Consider the following 22,143-nt stretch of genomic DNA (forward strand, 5'->3'; position numbering starts at 1 on the left):
TCATCAGATTCTTCTGCTGCTGGAGCTGAAGACAGATCAACAGCAGACAGGGACACAGTGTCATTTACTGCTGCCACGTTTCCAGACTTTCCAGGAGACACACCACAGTTGACCATGAGGCGGCGGAAAATAGCCTGGAATTGGCCTGCCGAGGGATTGTTGTTCCAGCCCCCTGAGAGAAACAACAAAAACACATTAACATCGATGTACTGTGGTTTAAACTCTGGGCATTTACTCTTATCAGATCTTAAAAATGATAGCAAAACTAATTAAGCTTTGCAGCTGACAACAATGTAGCTTCTGCAGAATAATCAGCTTCAACACTAAAGTTTTTCTTTGCATGTACAGTATATATTTTTATCCCCCCTTAGTAGACCATCACACCTCTCAGTCATAAGGAGAAAGAAAGAACATTTCTGAAATCCCTACCAGATGCCCTGATGGAGTTAAAGAGGAGCTCCAAGTGATCCTGGCTGAAGCGATAGGTGCAGATGTATCGCTGATTTTGAAGCAGCTCCGGGATCATAAATATAAGGGTATCAATGTTAATGATGAACCCCATGACAGACAGGTACCTACAAAAAAAAAATCATGATAAGACACAAGCCATAGCTGCAGAACCTTTTTTTTTTAACCTAATTTTATGACAGTAATGCCACGTGGAACAATGGCATAAAGCAAGAAGCAACACACTAGAAAAAGATGGGAACCAGTGAACACAGCATCACATGAACTTGATGCAGAACAAGAGAAGAGAAGGAGACCGGGCAATATATAGATATTATATCCATATCATGTTTGAAACCACCAATCGTCATCCTTACAGGATGCTTGCAGCAGCAATAGAGGTAATTGGTCCAACTCAACGCAATATGCGTTTTTGTTCTTATTGCCCGGTCGAGAGAATGTCCTGAACTAGACATTTCTGAACTTATTGTGTGAACATAGGCCTCATATTTCCAAAAACCTCTTTGATTGGTGAAGGGGGGTGCCATCTTTCATCGTCAGAGCCATCAAGTAATTCCTGGCTCTCACCAAGAACTCTACTCTCTCTGACCAGTTAAGAGCACCAAGGGGGGCTTTAAAACCATCAGCACGGGGATTACGACTGTTCATTATGTCAAAGAGCCTGTCAATGAGCTTAAGAGAAAAAGTCTGGTTAATAACAGTATCAGAATCATGACCAAAATAAATAACATTTCTCCATGACTTGGTAACCGTCTTTTAGAAATGAAAAAGGGAATCATTTTAAGAGCATGGGCACAAAATGGGTACGTTGCAGTTTCTTTTAATGTAATATTACCTCAGTGAATTCAGCTGTTGCCTCACAGAGCCGAAACTCTGAATATCCGATGTCCCTCAGTGTGCGTAAAGCTGCTGTCACAGAGCGACTCAGTGTCTGAGCAGCCAGGGACACCTTCATCTTCTGGGAGTCAAAGTTTACATGTTTGTCCGTCACTTTATTCGCAGCATGTAGTCCTTCTTTGGCTTGAACATTGTTCAGTTGAACAATGTACCCCCAGTCGATCTGGCCAGTGCTGCTCATTATTGGGCTGTAAGCTTGCATCATGTTGCGTGTCAGTTTTAACATGTGGCAGGCATCCAACATTACATACACCCTTTCTCCAGTAGCTGGATGCAGAAAAAATGTCTGTAAGGGCTCAGTGGAGTTGGCCTTTAGCTGGCACCCAAGTTGGTTGCACATATTGATATTTGAAGCGTGCCCGTCCATAGTGACACACACCACTTGAATGCCAGCCTCATGTAGTTCTTCCAATGCATGAACAAGCAGTACCTTCTGGGTCACAGGTGACAAAGAATGGGTCAAGTAATAGGCAACTGGGGCCTTCCAGTGGCCTTGTAAGCCTACCACCATGAAAACCAGAGCCTCGGTAGCAACATCTGTCTCATTCACTCCATCCCCCATATCAACAAAGCCAGACATTTTCTGTCTATGAGGATCATACTGGACATGTTTTCTTATAGACATGGAGTCCAACATGAGACACACACGTCCATATTTAGTGGGATCCTCCTCCTGCTTCTTTCTTAACATGTCCAGCATCATTTTATTAAGGCCCGGTTTGGCATCCACAGAACTCATCCACCTTGGTGAAACAAAAAAGGAATTAGTGTGAATGCTCAATCAGAATTTCCAGGATCCATATTGATGTGTGGCTAAGTCCTTCTTTCATCTAGTAATTTCATATACCAATAAAATTATATACACTGCTTGTATAGACAGTAGAGTTAAAAATGACATAAATACCTTTGCAATGTATGTGGATGTGGGAGATTCAAGTGAAGGGACTCCCGCAGATATGTGTATGCTTTAGGGCCATGTAGGTGGAGAGTGAGGGCAAACTCCCTCTGATCTTTAGTGTATTCCTGGCTCTGTTTTGACAGTAGCTGAACCGGAAGATCTGAAATTGAATTACCACAGACAAAAAAGCAAGCGCCCGTCAAAATAAAAACTAGGAACTTCAAACACAGATGGAAATGTTTTACATTTTATTTGTGAAATCTTTTCAAAAATTTTGTAGTAATTTTACCTGAGTACAAGTCCAGCTTCTCTTTCAGCTCTTCATTTATTAGGTTTTTGGCTCTCAGTTCCTCCAGAAGACCACACACTGTGCTCTTTGCCCTCCGTTCTCGATCTCTGGCGTTCCTCTTTTCTCTTTCCAGACTTTCTACCTTGGCCATGGCTTTGCTGAGTCTGGCTTTCAAAGCACCAGGACATGTGGGTAGTGCATAGGAGTGGTCCTAGTGGAAAAAAAAAAGTATTTACATGTTCAGAGTCCTGTGTTATCACATTAATTTATTGCTTGTGCAACATGCAATCAACTGATCTGCAATCCGAATCCATATATATAATATAGCATATAATACAATGCTTGTGTGTTACACTTTTAAAAACCGATGGAGTCGATCTTTGGTGTAACACAAATTTATTTTCCCTGAAACAACAGCGCCAGAATATAATAATAACATTTCTGTGGCGGCGCAGCTGACGGCTCACTCTACAGTGACCACAGGCTCCTCAAAACACATATTAATGCTTATATACATCAAGAACATTCAAATTACGAGCATATGATCATACAACAATACATCCAGTGAACAATTTACAAAAAAAGGTATTTACAATCAATGAATTTCTTTTTAACCTAACTTATTCCCCAATGAACTGTTTCACCTTTTTAAACTTAACCTAGAACTGTATTTTAATAACTAATATTTATTGTTGTCTCTGTCCTTCTCTATGTTCAAAATAATAATAATGAAATCGACAACTGAGATCATGTTTTCAATTTGACTCATTCTTCTTACAATGTAACAGATCGTTAGACAAATCATCTTCAGCCGTATTCACTCAACCCACTGGAAACTACAGTACTATTGGTTAGACCTGCAATGGGGGCGGGCCTTATGAATGTTATCGTTTGTCCCTTTATTCATTCATTCACGTAAAGCTCCACCTCCTTACAACCCAGTCATCAGCTGGAGCCCTCCTCCCTGCCCACAGTTGCCAATCTAAACCCCTTTAGAAGACAGTTTCTTTGCAATATTGCTGGTGATATGGTGCCGGTTGGAGCTGTTAACTGTTTACTACGGGCTCACTCATTTATATTCACAATCACGATCCTAACAATTTCAGATCTCAGTCACAATCAAAGGCTTGATCATGTTATTTTACTTTTATTTACTTATAGTTATGGTTCCAATTTTCCTTACCTGAAACATCAGCGACAGAATATAACAATAACGTTTCTGTGACGGCGCATAATAATTTGTTCATGTTTTGAGTCCTTTTGACTGGTTCCATTAATTCATATTTTTTGGGGAGTTAATGGGGGGGGGCAGGATGTTTTATTTTTATTCAAGTCCTTTTCTATCAGTTAGCTCTATAAAAACACTTTTGGTTCCTCTGAAATTACTCAGTGCCACATGTGCACATGTCTTAAAGGAGTGATTTGTGACATGTTGCTCACAGCTGTTTGAAGCCCAGCCAGACACAATAGTTTCTACTCACCAGACTGGGGTCGGGCTGAGGTTCTCCTTCGGCAACAGGTGGAGAACACTCCACTAATTGGTTCTGAAGTGTTGCAGTGGCTGCCTGCTGTGATGTCCAGCTTGTCCTGGTTGCCACGGTCTGAAATGAAAGCAATCACACTTGGAAAGCTGTATCTAGTTACAACACAATGTCATAGAACTAATTCTTAAGAGTTGATCAAATGGCTTAACAAAATACTAATAACAATGCATTGATTTTATATATCACTTTTCCATACACTCAAGACGCTTGCTCAAAGACGCTTTTTACAATGTGCATTATTCATTCACCCCATACTTGGTGGTGGTAAACTACTATTGTAGCGACAGCTGCCCTGGGGCAGACTGACAGAAGGGAAGCTTCTAATTCGCGTCATCAGCCCTCCTGACCACCACCAACATTCACACAAAATAATTCTCAAAACAGTGTGGTCTTGTTTTAACTTCATCACCTAGTGATGCACTTACTCTTTTGAGATGAGCTGGGAAGTTGAATACAGATGGTAATACTCCATCCCTGATCCGGACAGTCTGACCTGTCCTGTCGAAGTCCTTCTCCTCAAAGTGCTCGCTGCAGAGCCTCGAGTACGAAGTCGCAATGAAAGCCTCTCTCCGGAGAGCTGCTTCCCACTGCTTCCTCACAAATTTGTTGGTGGGAAACCTTCAAATGCGAAAAAGTGATTAAATAGCCGTCATATATGACCATTTCATTGAAAGCAAATAATTTATTTCAAAATGTAATACTCCAAGCACTGTAACATAAATAGAATCCGTTAGTTTAAACCGCGGGTTAGCATAGCTTTAGCAACGGAATAAATAAGTCAAGTGGAACCGTGTAAAAAATGCTATCTCCAAAGCAAATATTATGTGAGCTAAACACAACAACAAACACACTTTCTCTTACCTGTGGAAGGTAATTCCACGCAGTTTACAGTCTTTATTTTGTCGGTTTGTACAACCCCAAGCCGAGCAGTGATGCGGCATCGTTCCTGAATTGCTCAGAAATGCCAGTCCCAAGATGGCGGACAGACTGACGTACGTACAGGCCAGTCGTGAGGGGTCTAGTGTATATGTCTATGGTCTGTGTTTTGGTTTTTGCCCGGCGGGAAACGTGGGCGGGTCACGGGACCCTGTGGGCCAGTTTAAGTCCAGCACACACTACAGGATGATCAGGCCGAATTTTGCCCCGATCTTCTCCTCCCAACGAAGCAGACAAGGTCCGACTGTTGGGAGTATGATAATGAGTTCGGGTCCGATCTTCGTGTAGTGTGCGGGGGGGGGGTTCAGAGAGATTTTTTCCAGTCGGAGCCTCTCGGGAGGCGTCGGAAAGGGGGATCGTAGATAATGAACATGTTGAATATTTCTGATCGCAAATCCTGTAGTGTGTGGGTCTCTGAGAGGCGCCGATCAGCTCAGAGCTGACCTGTCCACACCCTCGAAATAAAGCTTCCTGATTGGCTGGTGCTGCTGCTTCAAAAAAATCCCCTCTCAGCTGTCAGAGATGGAGACATATGTGAAATATATTCACTATATGACAGTGAAAGAGAAAAGTCAGAACTCCTAAACTCAGCAGTGCAGAAAGAGAGAGGTTAATCCTCAATAACTGGATCGCTCCTGGATAAACTGTATTTCCTCCATTCAGACCCAAACTCCGATCTGCTCATTCATCTGCATCACCAGTCCTGCAATAATCCCAATGTTTGAATTCATCTCCACTATTAATCATCATGGGAAAAAAAAGAAAAAAAAAACTTTCACCGCCTTCAGAGAGAGGAGAAACGAATAATTAAACTTACCTAATCAAAGCTCAAGGAGTTTTTATTCTGGTGTAAACTATCCAATCTGGGGACAAAAGGAATGATTTAAAATATGTGTGTTTTTTTTTTGTTGTTTTTTTTTTTTTTACTTGTGGAGCAGTAGAATAAAGTTATTAGTAGCAGTCTGTGGTACTTTTTTGAATCACCAAATTTCTTAAATCATTCTTTTTGTCCCCGGATTGGATAGTTTATACCAGAATAAAATCTCTTTGAGCTTTGATTAGGTAAATTTCATTATGCGTCGCTTCTTCTCTCTGAAGGCACGGAAAGTTGTTGTTTTTTTTTTCATTTATTTTTTTCCTCATTCTTCCGTGATGGTTAATGTAGGACTTGCGATGCAGATCGGAGTTTGGGTCTGAATGGAGGAAATACAGTTCATCCAGGAGCGATCCAGTTATTGAGGATTAACCTCTCACTTTCTGCACTGCTGGGTTTAGGAGTTCTGACTTTTCTCTTTCACTGTCATATAGTGAATATATTTCACATATGTCTCCATCTCTGACAGCTGAGAGGGGATTATTTTTTTTGAAGCAGCAGCACCAGCCAATCAGGAAGCTTTATTTCGAGGGTGTGGACAGGTCAGCTCTCAGCTGATCAGTGCCTCTCAGAGCTCCTTACTCCACAGGATTTGCGATCAGAAATATTCAACATGTTCATTATCTACGATCTCCCCTTCCGACGCCTCCCGAGAGGCTCCGACCGGAAAAAAATCTCTCTGAACACACCGCACACTACACGAAGATCGGACCCGAATCATTAGCATACTCCCGGACCTTGTCTTCGGTCGAGAGGAGAAAATCGGGGCAAAATTCGGCCTGATCCTTCTGTAGTGTGTGCTGGACTACAGGTTGACGTGACCCGCCCACGTTTTCCGCCAGCAAAAACCAAAACACAGACGATAGAACTTCCGGGTCACGGAGATCGAAGAAATTGAAAAATCACATTAAAGTCTGCTCTGTGGCCGTATTTCAACTTTCCTTTATTTGATCTGTCTTAACAAACGGGATATTGAAAAACAAACCAATTTTCATTTATTTGTTTTCATTTTAAAAACAAAAAAAGGAAAAACAACTCATTTTTCAATATTTTGTTTTTTGATTCTTAATTGAATATCAATTGAACGAATGATACACGGATTCAGCGGGAGCGCGCATTACGTCAGGCTCAGAGCGATTCGAACCCGAATCACTCATATTGCTGTGCCTTCAGTGCGCTGCACAGGAAAATAGGAGCGACTGCGATCTTGCAAAAATAGCTCTTGCTGCCCATCAGGCAAAGGTACAAACGTGTGTGGGTGTGAATAATTGATAATTTAATATTTAAAACTGCGTGGTGCCCCTTTAAGGAAACACAATTTATTTTAAGATAGGTTTAAATGTGCACACTTTAGTGCAGACTTTTTTTTTTTTTTTTAAATCTGCCCCTTGGTTGAAATCTCACTGGACATTTAACGCTGAACATAGAAAACAGAGCTAAACATACTCAGACACTGTCTTTTGTCCCCAACAGAACTGCAGCTGTGAGGACTGGAAGTCCTACAGGTCCAGATTTGTAGGCTACAAGGTAACATCACCATTTTTAAAAGTGCCCAAAAACATTGTCCTGCCATTCTGAAGTGCTAATGAAGACATTACATATGTCCTTCTTGTCCGTCCTCCCAGCTTGTCTCTGTGGACATGGCAGACAGTCACACTGCTGAACCTCTTCTGGGACATCGTGGAGCAGAGCCTCGTTTTCAGACGCCGCAGAGCCTGAGGCTTCTCTCTGCTTCACAAGAAAACACTGAACCACCAGCGGGAGCCGGACCAGGGTCTCCACTGGGACCTCCAGCACCAGGGTCTCCACTCTGAGCCGAACCAGGGTCTCCTGATCAAATTAGTACACGTTGCACTTCCATTGTAACTAGTAATATGTAACCTGGGAGATAACCGTACTATTATTTTATTGTTTCTTTCTTTCTTTCTTTCTTTGTGCAGACGTCACCTCTTCATTCTCAGTCACCTGTTCTGCAGCTTTGTTCATTTCTGTTGATCTCTGCTCCTGGACACATAAACTAATGGAAACACTCCTGAGACTGATGGTTCTCTGTGTCTAACACACCTTGGATGTTCAGTAATGTTTTTTCTTGTGTCGATGGTGCAGTTAGTATTTTAATATATTTCTTTCATGGTGCCAGACCATCTTTACCAGGACGACGACATGTCAGTATGTGTGGAGTTGGTACATTAGCTTGATCAGTCTAAAGCTATCTGAGGACGTCTGATGGTGATTCTGTGGATTAACAGACTGCCTCCTCTGATGTTGGTTGCTTTTCGTTTTGAAATGTTGATTTGTGATTAGGTCTTTCCTCAGATTTTATGAATGAAAGAAGGAAACAGAATGACTGGTCGTACGCAGGTTGTACAGGAGGCAGTAAACAGCACAGCAAAATTAAAACTTCCATGAAACACCAGAGAGCAGGAGAGGAAGAGGTCATGCCATAACCTGGAATATCCACTCATGGCAGAGTTTTGCTCCAATAATTAAAGCTAATAATAATAATAATGATGCTAATAAATGTTTCCAGCCTCCCAACAACAAAGGTAAGACAATAAGGCTTCTTGTTGTTCTGCTGCTGATTCACCAGGTTTTTGTGACAAAGTTGACAGAGTCATCAGACAGACTGATCATTGGTGTTTCTGTTGTGGGCTGCCTAACTGTGTTTTTGTTATTTTTCCATTTACTCCTGGAGTTGCTTTGTGTAAAATGTTCTATTTGTGTGGAAATGGATAGTTAGGCTTGAAGCCAAGATTCGTCCAGTCACAGATATAATGTTCTGGTAACAGCATGTGGTCTAAAGTAACTCCAGCTGTCCTCCCGAGGTTTATTCTTTTATTCTGGAAATGCTTTGACCTTATTCCTATTTGTGATGAATAGAGTTCAGTGGTTTGTTTCTGTGCTGTCCCTGAGCTGTAAATCGTGTTGACAAGTAGATGATATATCTGACATGTAGCTGATTTCAACATGAAGTTCAGCATTGTTGGGTTTTTCACTCATATAAAAGTTTGAGGCCAGAGGATTTTATAAAAAACATGACAATCACCTACAATGTGAAATAATTCTAAGCATCTGAAGGCAGCCACACCAAAAGTAAAATCAGTTATAGTCATCATCTCAAGCACTTCTCAAAAGCAGTGGTGACTGGTCATTGGGGGCGGGTGGAGCACAGCACCTTTATGTTGTGTTTGACAGATATGGTGAAAATACCCAATCTACAAGCTCGTTTCTCAAAAAGAGTCTCAGTCAAAACTTTCCTTAACAGTGCCTCACCAGTTGTTTTTTTTTTTTTTTAATGACTTGTTTAGGACTCGAGGAAAAAAGTTTAGGACTTGGACTCGACTCGGGACTCGACTCGGGACTCGAGTGCAAAGACTTGAGACTCGACTTTGACTTGCAAAACAAGGACTTGGTCCCACCTCTGGTTACTACACTCGGATGACGGACGTTCTCTGTTGCTGGAGGTAAATGATCAAATTGATCAGTTAAAATTCAAAGACTTGTCAGTATTGATCCCGAGTCACAGCACCACACAGTGAATAAGATTGGCACCACACCGACAGAAACGAAACCCTGAAAGAAAGCAGTTATCATTGGACATGGAAACAAATACCCCTTTCCCACTGCAACTAGCAGGTCGACTTGTGTTTTCGACCCGCTAACGATCGGCTTAAGACTCCTTTCCCACCGCCTGCAGACCCGGGTCTAGCCGCCTGCTGGCGAGCCGCGTCGCTGCGTTTTCCCACGCTGATGGTGTCCCACGATGATGACATCATCAGCGCGACGGAGCAAAACTAAAGTAAACAAATCAGCGGAACACAGCCCCTGTTACCTGTAGACGAATCTCCTCTTCCCCACGGATCAGGAGAAGCTCTCTGGTCTCGCTGTCTTGCCAATGCTGGGTCATGTTGACGAAGGAAATCTCATGCTGTGTCCAGAAACAAGAAGCAGCGCGTTAACGTAGCCGCGCTGCGTCGATGTCATCACATAAGTTCCCGGATGTATCCCTCCCACTAAAAACCGGTAGCAGCGACCCGATAAATTCCCCGGTCGATTGCAGGGTCGAACGACCCAGGTCTAAATGCCAATTAAACCCTTTCCCACTGCCATAAGGAGCCGATTGTTAGCGGGTTTAAACAGGTTTTTTGGCCAGTGGGAAAGGGGCTAAATATTACCCCCATTAGAAATCCTGCAGTTGTTTACCCAGTCAACAAAAGACATCTGAAAATTACTGGACAAATTGGAGAACCAATCCAGAAGGACAAGCTGGCTTAGAAAGACAAAGAGCATTAAAAAGGGGTATGATGAGTGGGAGATTGTGGGAGCTGTTGCACAGGCCATCGTCCCAGGAAAGCAGAGTATTTACAAGGACTGACACAGATTCTCAGGACTCTGAAAAGGATGCCACAGAGCTGTACCACTTCCTTACTCATGCAGTGCAGGACCACAAATAAGCCCCAATTCAGTTTCTGGTGCGTGCCATGGATCTAAGGCAACAAATTGTCTTTGCTTCTGAGAGAGTGGAGTCAGGTTTGAAGTACAGCCCTTAACTGATCCAAAATCAATTCCTTCAGACAGTCCTGACTGTCATTCATGATGACAACATTCGAACAGATCTGAAACCATATTTACAAGACCTAAACATTGCAGATGAAACTCTGTGAGAATAGCAATCTATCTACACTTTAGAAATGGAGCAAAACAACAAGTTGGCAACAAATGCAAAAACACAGACATTGAAAGTGGCAGCTGTCAGTGAAGTGAATGAGACGGATGACGTGGAGAGTGGCACATGAAAAATAAAGCCAAATAGAAGGAAAGACAAAAGCGTGATAGATTGATGGAAAATGTGGACCAAGGTAACAAAGCCACATGTGAAGCTATCCAGAGTCTGACCTTCTGGTCTCAGCCATGCACCCAGACCCCAGACCCACTGAGTCAATGACAGAAACTACTGGCACAGAGAGATACATCCAAAGGCACTGTCCCCTCAGGTCACATGGTAGAAAGACTGTTCAGCAAGACAGCAAGAGCAGTTTTGTCTCCCTTTAAAAAATTCAAAATCTGAGAGCAGCAATCACATCGCTAGAACATGACCTGTCACTATCCCAAGAAACAAAGCAATGAAGATGGAATGGGGACAAATGAATAAGCGAGTGCTCGGGGGACCACATGTGATGTTGGAACCAAATCAGGATGCACCAGGGCCTGCAGAACTGACTGTTAGAGACCAGCTGATCCAGCTCTCCACGGACCTTGAAGCCTCCGGTGGAGCTGGTTTAGCCATCTGCAGCTGCAGACAGGCGAGCAACGGGAGGGAGAGAGGCGTGGACTGGAACGCCGCTGTGTTGAGCTGGTGAGTGTTTGATACTTAAAACATTTTTTTTTACGGTTATTGGAGTAGCTGGTGGTAAGCTCACAGAGCCCAAACAAGATCATTTGTAAGTAATGTCGTGGTCTCCTGTGTGTGCAGGCAGAGCTAGCTGATTAACCATAGATGCTAACTCCTTTATCCATTTGCGTTTTGCTTGTTGCTAGAGCATTCCTGCTGGTCCCCAGCATCACCGCTGCCCTGCTGAGGAAGAAGACCAGCCAGAATACCTCCTTCAACCAAACACTCTTTGGTGCTCTTGGTTGTGCGGTGGAGCAGGAGGTGTGTGTTTGGTGTGTGACCCATACCCTTGCTCTGTGCTTTCCTCTGTCCTGGGGGAGGTGTAGTTACTACTGTACATACTTTGAGCCAAATCAACATTTTTTTTAATGCTGATAAATGCTTCATGGTTTCATTTTGCTTGTCAATACACTGCTGGAGAAACAGTTTCTGTTTGTTGTATAAAAACTCAAGTGTCGTGGAAAAGCGCCGATAGAGAATGTATACAGCAAGTCTTGCAGCATCAAAAGCAGTGTGATGTGAAGTTACACCTAAAGAAATGGATCATAACAGATCATTTTTGAGAATATCTGTTTCACAAACCTCACTTCACAGTGTACAGTGACAAGAATTCACTGACATATGTCAGAGGGCACCACTGGGGGGCAGAATAGGCAGATAACAGATTCACTCTCAAATACAGACCTGGAACGTCCAACAGGGATGCCGATTTTCTGTCCAGGAGACCAAGGCTCATTGAAGAACTCATGCAAGACTGTATGAAGGAGTGTCAGCAGGAAGTCCTGGAATCAATCAGCCATGCTGAGTGTAGGAGATGAAGAGAGAGGAGAAATCAACTGGATCTCTGCTGTCACCTGCAGCCAGACGCTTCACCTGAAGAGGCAACACCTCTGTGCCGATTAAAGCACTGACAAAAGAGGATATTAAACAGAAACATCAGACCCAGTCATAAGCAGAGTCTTGACCCTGAAGAGAAAACACACACTTGCGTCACAAACAGAAGCCAGAAGAACCTGACAAGGTCAGAGAACTCCTCAGGGAATGGCCTCGGCTGCAGATCGATGAAGATGGGATCATGAGGAGAGAAACGATACATACTTGTAATCGTGGAGCATTTTACAAAATATGTCCAAGTATATGCAACCAGGATTAAATCTGGGAAAACAGCAGCAAACAACATCGTTGATGACATTATTATGCATTTTGGGTTCCCAAAGATCCACCACGATCAAGGAAAAGACTTTGAAAACAGCCATTTCTCAAGCTCCAAAGTTACTCTGGCATCCACCACTCAGGTACCTCTCCCTTCTACCCTCAAGCAAATCCAGCAGAACGCTTCAGTAGAACTTTGGCTTGGTCTGCTGCACACACTTCAAGAGACTCAGAAGTCAAAGTGGAAAGAGCACCTCCAGAAAGTGGTTCATGCTTACAATCCCACAGTTGAAGCAACACCCCGTACCGTAGGCCGCTGTAGGCCCAGTGACATTAACCAATCAAACTGACTCTGGATTCCCACTTTGTAAGGGGGGGGGCCCACAAAGCAGTTGTGCTGAGGCCTTAAATGACTTGCAGTGGCCCTGCTTAGATGTTTGGACAGACAAACACAAACAGGAAGAATGAACCAGTCTGTCAGGGAGGAAGATACAGGAAGTAGCTGCACGAGGTGGTATGAGAACAAATTCTTATGCTGCAGCAAGCTGTGATCAGCCGACAAGTGTCTGAGGAGATAACGCAATGACAAACCAAAGTGTCAACAACCACAAACATCACGTGATTCCCCTCTTTAGACTTTTTAAAGAAACTCTCAACTTCTGCTAAAGATACAAGTATGTCTTCTCTTCCTTTATATTTACATGTCAATGTGAATGACCAACACAGTGTAATTCTCCCTCCTCCTCCATCATTTCCCTCTGTGGTGAGAACAACCTATCAGACACAGCAGAAGCCACAGAAAGGTGTCTGCAGTTCGACCACATGCAACTCAAGCTGCAACATTCACACGTTTCTCTCCTGTCTTTTAAAATCCCATACAAAATAGTTTTTATTTAGTGGCAGCCAGCATGTTAAATGTTTTTCCTAATGCAAACAACTATATTTGTGTTAAGCCACACAACTTTACTGCAACTACAGCTATATCCTCATGCATACAGCTGGTGTCCAGTTTTGTTTTAATTGCTGGTGAAAATTTGCTGTTTCCTGTTGTCATCGCGATGCCTTCATGACACATCTGACAGAACAACACTTCTGCTGAGTTTTTGTTGCCTTGAAGCAGGAAGGCAGAGTGAAGTCAGTGACTCTGCTCTCTGTTTCAGTCTCCTGGGTTCTCTGAAGTCACAATATCTTTTTGTTTAATGGAGTTTCCCAGATCACCATGAAGGAAGAACATTTACTGTCTGATTGAAAGCATCACAGTGAAGCCAAACACTGGTAAACAGAGTTCATGTCTCCAGCATGTTGCTCTGGAAGCTGCACATCTTAAACCATGTCAGCTCACAGCAGCGGGTTCAGCTTCAGATCCAGCTGTGCTGTGATGCACATCCAAACTTTCTTGACAATAACTCCATTAGCACCTGTCAGGTGAGGTAAGTTGCTTTAGGATTTCTTCAGGATGATCTGGAAGGATTTACATTGATCTGACTGAAATGGCTGTGTCAAGATGTGTTGCTCCGCTGGAAAACTAAATGAGGTGAGCGTCACAGAGTTAGTGTCACCTACACTGGTCAAAAAACATTTATCTCTCCATAAAGTCGACAGTATATCTGTCCATGTTTCAGTATTTGAACATATGATGGAGTTCCTCATGACAGATGTAGAAAGTCAGACCAATACACCTTCTGTAGACACACAACTGATCTTTTGGAGAAAAAATTTTTTTAGTTTTATGAGTCATAATTCTGTCCTGTTCTTTTAGAGTCTCCATTTCCGTAGAAGCGCCCACACAACCTGACACCCAGAGACGACCCCACCTCTTCATACGGAAGTCACTGTCAGAGAGACTTCAGTCAGATCAGTCACAAACATCTCAGTGTAGGAACGATGGAGACCCTGACCCTGATCTCAGCTTTACTTTCTATATTCTGTGAGTTCATCCACTTTTATTGACTTCAACTAAATACAACAAACTTCAAACTTTCCTTCTGTTTGTCCACAGAATGAACTTACTGAGCTTTTCAACAGCTAAACTTGTTTGTTGCAGGTTGGATCTCTTTCTCTGTTGGTGATTTTCACACCATCGAGGTTCTGCCTGGTGGAGAAGTCACAATGCTGTGCTCCAACTTCACCAATCGGCACATTCCTGTTGTCTGGTACAGGCTGATCAACACTGAATACAACATCAGTCGCATTTCATTTATGCTCATCTCTGATGACAACGCAACGCTCTTTGCTGGATTTCAAAATGGAAGATTCACAGTGACTTCCAACAACAGTCACGTCTTCCTGAACATCAAACCAGTGGATTTATCAGACTTTGGCCTGTACTTCTGTGGACATAAAATAAACAGCGACATGGTCATCTTTGATCGCACCTATTTAAAGATGCAAGGTGAGAATCCTCTACAGTGTAAGATCATTGTCAAGGTGAATTCTGAACAAAAGCATGTCGGTCTTGATGTCTTTGTTGTAGAAACGCTTCCTGATTCACTGAACTCAACCTACATGCTCCTGGGAGGTTTGATCATTTTCCTGATCGTGGTCATCGTTGCCTTGGTTTTCAAAATCAGAAGCTTTCACACAGGTACTTCTCTTGTTTTCATTCTAACTTGTAGTGCCAGAATTCAGTCCAAATCTTTGAGAGATGTACCGTTGGTCTTTCAGCTCAAGATAAGACACTGATTTCTCACAACACTCAGGTAATTTGATTCACACTGGAGCTTATGATGAGTGATCTTATATCAGGTGAGCAACTGCCAATGCTTTCATTCACAGAGTCAGGAGTCTGATGGCCTGAACTATGCAGCAGTGAGTTTCCAGCACAGAACAAACCGTGGAAGAAGGCGAACAGCCATGAGAGAGTTGGAGACACATGTGGTGTATGCTGCTACAAGATAAAGCCATGAAGCCAGCAGAGCAGCAAGTTCAGAGAGAAAATCTTACCTGTTGGTGGAGGTTTGCTCTGTAGTCCTGTCTCCAAAACAATATGTAACCTTTTAATAAAGAAAATGTTGATTTTCACTGTGTAACTCCTGTTTATTGTTGGTGATTTAAATCAAATAATGCATCAATTCTGCTGCTCATCCCACAAATGCATGTCCATTTACATCTGGATGTTTTGTGCATATATTGTTGCACTTTTTTGACTACATTTGCATGCTAAATATAAATGAACCACACTCTACCCACAGAAACATTTCCCACTGTGGTCACACACACAGCAGCACAAACGCCTGAAAGCTTGGTTACATTTCACCAGAGAGGACGACAATAATGCTTTCAAAGTGGATGTTTCATCAAACTTAACTTTGAATGAATGTGACATTTTTAATCCTCACTGAAGTGAATCTCAAGATACAGTCCACTTTTCTTTGTAGCTCATAAATGCTGTGTTTGAGGGGTGCTGTGTGACAGTTGCACACATTTGCATGAAGCTATAATTCTGCAGGAGGTTGGTGTGAAAGACAGAGACCACAGCCAGGTGAGAAGTTCAGTTCAAGACTTCAAGTACAGAGATGCCCACCAGATCTCTGTTTAACAGTTACACTCTAACTGTTAGAAAATTAACATTTCTGGTTCTACTTCATGGGGTGCTTAGCCCACCTATGGGCTTCGCTATTGCTAATCTCCTTTGCAAATCACGTGTTTGCATTGGCTAACAACATGACCTTCCTCCTGGGCTCCATTGACAAGCTTTGCCATGAGTGTTCAGAGTTGTCACCAGAGGACATCGCAGAGGTCCAGAATACAGCGGAGATCCTGATGAGAATGTGCCGGGCTGTTGCGATCGACGGAGGACGTGCCATGGCCAGCGCTCAGCTCGGTATGAGACACCTGTGGCTTGGCCTCGCCTCCCTCGCAGAGCGGGACCAGAGGGGCGTTTTGGGGTTGCCTCTTTCTACAGCCTCCCTCTTCGGTCCCGACATCCAGGTCATCATCAACCACCTGGAGGTGGTGGCCAGAGGCTCACTGCAGCTTGCCCCCACCTCCAGCCTTGGCGCAGACAGAGAGACCCGCACCGATGGCTCACAGCCCGGAGGAGGTCCGCCCCTGGGATCCCGCGGTGCCTGGCCAGAGACGTCCAGCCGACTGCCGTTCGGGAGCTGCTTCCCGGGGCGCTGACCAGCCGAGATGGAATGAGACCTAAGCAGCATGGAGGGCTCCTCTCACTCGATCCTCTGCTTCTAAAAATGTCAATAAAGGCCGTCAGCCCCGCTGCACCTCTAAAGAGCACATTCCTGTCATTACCCCGAGCTCACTCTGCTGGGGTGTGCTGAGCACAGCTGTGGCCTCTCCCCTCTCTCTATGGCCATTCCCCGTGGGGTCACCTGCCGTCATGTGAGGCGACGCTCCAGGGCAGCCGGGGACGCTGCAGCCGCGCCCAAGCATCCCAGGCTCAAATCAACTTTGGCATGACGCGGCTCCCCGCTCGTTCTCCCTTCCAGGTGCACAGAGCGGCCCCCCTCGGTGCCGTTCACAGCTGCACACAGCACGTTTATGCCGCGGAGGTGGGCCGCGCTTAGCACGAGCTCTCTCACATCAACACCGGCTGTGGTGCGCTCGACCGCCGGCATTTGTGAAGCGCAGAAGAGGGGCGCCGCTGGTATTGCTGCGACCGTTGTTAAGCGTCTCAGGCTGGCCCCCACTGGAATGTGTGATGCCCCCCTGCGTGCGCTGCCTGGCCGCACCAGAGTGGGGGGGAGTTTGACAGCGCCAGGACCGTGAATGACAGCTCCCGCACAGTGGGACTGTCTGGTGCTGTCTTCCCGCTGCCCAAGGTTAAAGGCAGGTTTGATGGCTCGACGCTGCTCGGGACCACACCCCCTTCACCCGCACTGACCTCTCTGAGAGCGCGACACGTGCCCGGGGCTCGCAATGTTGGTGCCAACAGCATGTCTCGGGGAGGCCCACTGCCCGACGAGTGGTGCCTATCACCCCGATTGACAACCCGGATCTGGTGCAGGTTCGGCCACCCCGTGGCTAACCTTTTCGCCAGTGCAGAGAACGCACACTGCCCACTCTGGTTCTCGCTCACGTCGTCAGATCGACCCCCTCTCAGGGTAGACGTTTGGCCTTCGGGCCTTCTGTAAGCCTTCCCTCCGACCCGCCTCCTGATTCCCTTGCTGCACAGGGTGAAGTTGCAGGGCCTTCACATTCTGGTGGTAGTCTCAGACAACCCAAGCGCCAGGTGGTACCCGCACTTGGTATAAATGGCGGTCGGGGATCCCTGGTCGATCCCTGATGAGCCCGATGCTCTGCTTCCATGGGGGGGCGCCCTTCGGTCCCGCCCTGTCTTGGGCAGGAGACTCCTGGTTTGGGTGCTGAAGGGGTGAGACGAGCCGGGCCAGATCTCCCCCAGTGGTGTCCACTATCCAGAGTGCCAGGGCCCCCTCCACTGTCAAGGCCTACAGGTCTTGGTGGCACCTCTTTGCGTCATGGTGTTCAGAGAAGGGACTGGACCCTGGCTCCTGCACCGTCAGCGGGGTCCTGGAGTTTTTACAAGGACTTTTGGATAGCGGCCGCTCTTCTTCCACCCTTGCGGTGTTTGTACCGGCCATCATGACGGGCCACAAGGGCTTTGGGCGCTTCTCGGCACGCAGCCACACGCTGGTGAGCGCTTTCTAAGGGGTGCTTGCAGGCTGAGGCCTCCCACTAGACATGTGGTTCGCCCGTGGGACCTCCACACCATGTTGGAGGGCCACGGGGGAACCTCCTACAGTGGCCCTGCTTAGATGTTTGGACAGACAAACACAAACAGGAAGAATGAACCAGTCTGTCAGGGAGGAAGATACAGGAAGTAGCTGCACGAGGTGGTATGAGAACAAATTCTCATGCTGCAGCAAGCTGTGATCAGCCGACAAGTGTCTGAGTAGATAACGCAATGACAAACCAAAGTGTCAACAACCACAAACGTCACGTGATTCCCCTCTTTAGACTTTTTAAAGAAACCCTCAACTAAAAGCCTTGACAAATTAAAACTTCTGCTAAAGATACAAGTATGTCTTCTCTTCCTTTATATTTACATGTCAATGTGAATGACCAACACAGTGTAATATTCCCTCTTCCTCCATCATTTTCCTCTGTGGTGAGTACAACCTGTCAGACACAGCAGAAGCCACAGAAAGGTCTCTGCAGTCCGAGTGCATGCAACTCAAGCTGCAAAATTCACACGTTTCTCTCCTGTCTTTTAAAATCCCATACGAAATAGTTTTTATTTATTGGCTGTCAGCATGTTGCATGCTTTTCCTAATGCAAACAACTATAGTTTTGTTAAGCCACACAACTTTACTACAACTACAGCTATTTCCTCATGCATACAGCCGGTGTCCAGTTTTGTTTTAAATGCAGTGAAAATTTGCTGTTTCCTGTTGTCATCGCGATGCCTTCATGACACATCTGACAGAACAACACTTCTGCTGAGTTTTTGCTGCCTTGAAGCAGGAAGGCAGAGTGAAGTCAGTGACTCTGCTCTCTGTTTCAGTCACCTGGATTCTCTGGAGTCACAATATCTTTTGTTTGATGGAGTTTCCCAGGTCACCATGAAGGAAGAATATTTACTGACTGATTGAAAGCATCACAGTGAAGCCAAACACTGATGAAAAGAGTTCATGTCTCCAGCATGTTGCTCTGGAAGCTGCACATCTTAAACCATGTCAGCTCACAGCAGCGGGTTCAGCTTCAGATCCAGCTGTGCTGTGATGCACATCCAAACTTTCCAGACAATAACTTCATTAGAACCTGTCAGGTAAGTTGCTTTAGGATTTCTTCAGGATGGTCTGGCAGGAATTTATCTTTTGCAACTCATCTTTTGGTGAAAACGTTTCTTTAGTTTCTCAGAAGAATTATCAGACATGATTATTCTGTCCTGTTCTTTCAGGGTCTTAATTTCCGTAGAAGCGCCCAGACAACCTGACACCCAGAGACGACCCCACCTCTTGCTACGGAAGTCACTGTCAGAGAGACTTCAGTCAGATCAGCTACAAACATCTCAGTGTAGGAACGATGGAGACCCTGACCCTGATCTCAGCTTTACTTTCTATGTTCTGTGAGTACATCCACTTTTATTGACTTCAACCAAATACAGAAAACTTCAAACTTTCCTTCTCCAAAAAAGAAGTCCACAGAATGAACTTACTGAGATTTTCAAAAGCAAAACTTGTTTGTTGCAGGTTGGATCTCTTCCTCCGTTGGTGATTTTCGCACTGTTGAGGTTCTGCCTGGTGAAGACGTCACAATGCTGTGCTCCAACTTCACCAATCAGCTCATTCAGGTTGTCTGGTACAGGTTGGCAAACTCTGAACACAACATCAGTCGCATCTCAGCTATGCTCAGCTCTGACGACAACGCAACGCTCTGTGCTGGATTTCAAAATAGAAGATTCACAATGACTTCCAACAACAGTCACATCTTCCTGAACATCAAACAAGTGGATTTATCAGACGTCGGCCTGTACTTCTGTGGATGTAACATAAACAACAGCATGGACATCTTTAATCGCACCTATTTAAAGATGCAAGGTGAGAATCCTCTGCAGTGTTAAATCATTTTCAAGCTGAATTCTGAACAAAAGCATGTCGGTCTTGATGTCTTTGTTGTAGAAAGGCTTCCTGATTCACTGAACTCAACCTACATGCTCCAAGGAGGTTTAATCGTTTTCCTGATCGTGGTCATCGTTGCCTTGGTTTTCAAAATCAGAAGCTTTCACACAGGTACTTCTCTTGTTTTCATTCTAACTTGTAGTGCCAGAATTCAGTCCAAATCTCAGAGATGTACCGTTGGTCTTTCAGCTCAAGATAAGACACTGACTTCTCAGAACACTCAGGTAATTTGATTCACACTGGAGCTTATGATGAGTGATCTTATATCAGATGAGCAACTGCCAATGCTTTCATTCACAGAGTCAGGAGTCTGATGGCTTGAACTATGCAGCAGTGAGTTTCCAGCACAGAACAAACCGTGGAAGAAGACGAACAGCCATGAGAGAGTTGGAGACACATGTGGTGTATGCTGCTACAAGATAAAGCCATGAAGCCAGCAGTGCATCAAGTTCAGAGAGAAAATCTTACCTGTTGGTGGAGGTTTGCTCTGTAGTCCTGTCTCCAAAACAATATGTAACCTGTCAATAAAGAAAATGTTGATTTTAACTGTGTAGTTCCTGTTCATTGTTGGTGATTTAAATCAAGCAGAGAGAATATCTGAGTGTCCTAATTATTTCTCATTGCAACAGTGCTTTCTGGCTATAAGTTTTATCAAAGCTTTAAGACTATGGCAGAGAACATTGAGCAAATCATTCATCGATTCTGCTGCTCATTCCACAAATGCATGTCCATTTACATCAGGATGTTTTGTGCATACATTCTTTAACGTGTACATTTGCATGGTAAATATAACTGAACCACACTCTACCCACAGAAACATTTTCCACTGTGGTAACACACACACAGCAGCACAAACGCCTGAAAGCTTGGTTACATTTCACCAGAGAGGACGACAATAATGCTTTCAAAATGGATGTTTCATCAAACTTAACTTTGAATGAATGTGACATTTTCAATCCTCACAGAAGTGAATCTCAAGATACAGTCCACTTTTCTTTGTAGCTCATAAATGCTGTGTTTGAGGGGTGCTGTGTGACAGTTGCACACATTTGCATGAAGCTATAATTCTGCAGGAGGTTGGTGTGAAAGACAGAGACCACAGCCAGGTGAGAAGTTCAGTTCAAGACTTCAAGTACAGAGATTCACACCAGATCTCTGTTTAACAGTTACACTCTAACTGTTAGAGTAATTAACATTACTGGTTCTACTTCATGGGGTGCTTAGCCCACCTATGGGCTTCGCTATTGGTAATCTCCTTTGGCAATCACGTGTTTGCATTGGCTAACAACATGACCTTCCTCCTGGGCTCCATTGACAAGCTTTGCCATGAGTGTTCAGAGTTGTCACCAGAGGACATCGCAGAGGTCCAGAATACAGCGGAGATCCTGATGAGAATGTGCCGGGCTGTTGCGATCGACGGAGGACGTGCCATGGCCAGCGCTCAGCTTGGTATGAGACACCTGTGGCTTGGCCTCGCCTCCCTCGCAGAGCGGGACCAGAGGGGCGTTTTGGGCTTGCCTCTTTCTACAGCCTCCCTCTTCGGTCCCGACATCCAGGTCATCATCAACCACCTGGAGGTGGCGGCCAGAGGCTCACTGCAGCTTGCCCCCACCTCCAGCCTTGGCGCAGACAGAGAGACCCGCACCGATGGCTCACAGGCCGGAGGAGGTCCGCCCCTGGGATCCCGTGGTGCCTGGCCAGACGTCCAGCCGACTGCCGTTCGGGAGCTGCTTCCCGGGGCGCTGACCAGCCGAGATGGAACGAGACCTCAGCAGCATGGAGGGCTCCTCTCACTCGATCCTCTGCTTCTAAAAATGTCAATAAAGGCCGTCAGCCCCGCTGAATCTCTAAAGAGCACATTCCTGTCATTACCCCGAGCTCACTCTGCAGGGGTGTGCTGAGCACAGCTGTGGCCTCTCCCCTCTCTCTATGGCCATTCCCCGTGGGGTCACCTGCCGTCATGAGAGGCAACGCTCCAGGGCAGCCGGGGACGCTGCAGCCGCGCCCAAGCATCCCAGGCTCAAATCAACTTTGGCATGACGCGGCTCCCCGCTCGTTCTCCCTTCCAGGTGCACAGAGCGGCCCCCCTCGGTGC

At 45.1% G+C, this 22,143-nt stretch overlaps 1 protein-coding gene and 1 long non-coding RNA gene across 2 annotated transcripts in view; both read left to right on the plus strand.

The window, feature by feature from the left end:
- LOC115383371 (uncharacterized) overlaps positions 1 to 20,565 on the plus strand; it is a gene marked incomplete at its 5' end in the record, with an annotated part of 31,837 nt that extends 11,272 nt beyond the window's left edge. Inside the window, 2 exons of the mRNA XM_030085558.1 lie at positions 20,238 to 20,272; positions 20,349 to 20,565. Coding sequence (XP_029941418.1) covers positions 20,238 to 20,272; positions 20,349 to 20,471 — 158 coding nt within the window. The remainder of the gene's footprint in view (positions 1 to 20,237; positions 20,273 to 20,348) is intronic.
- LOC115383392 (uncharacterized) lies at positions 14,276 to 15,366 on the plus strand. Its single transcript, XR_003930666.1, has 5 exons — positions 14,276 to 14,377; positions 14,495 to 14,842; positions 14,924 to 15,034; positions 15,115 to 15,149; positions 15,226 to 15,366. It is a non-coding gene; the product is annotated as an uncharacterized LOC115383392 (long non-coding RNA).
- Positions 20,566 to 22,143: the final 1,578 nt, after the last annotated feature.

The sequence above is a fragment of the Salarias fasciatus genome, chromosome 3 (assembly GCF_902148845.1).
Source record: "Salarias fasciatus chromosome 3, fSalaFa1.1, whole genome shotgun sequence".
Classification (NCBI taxonomy): domain Eukaryota; kingdom Metazoa; phylum Chordata; class Actinopteri; order Blenniiformes; family Blenniidae; genus Salarias; species Salarias fasciatus.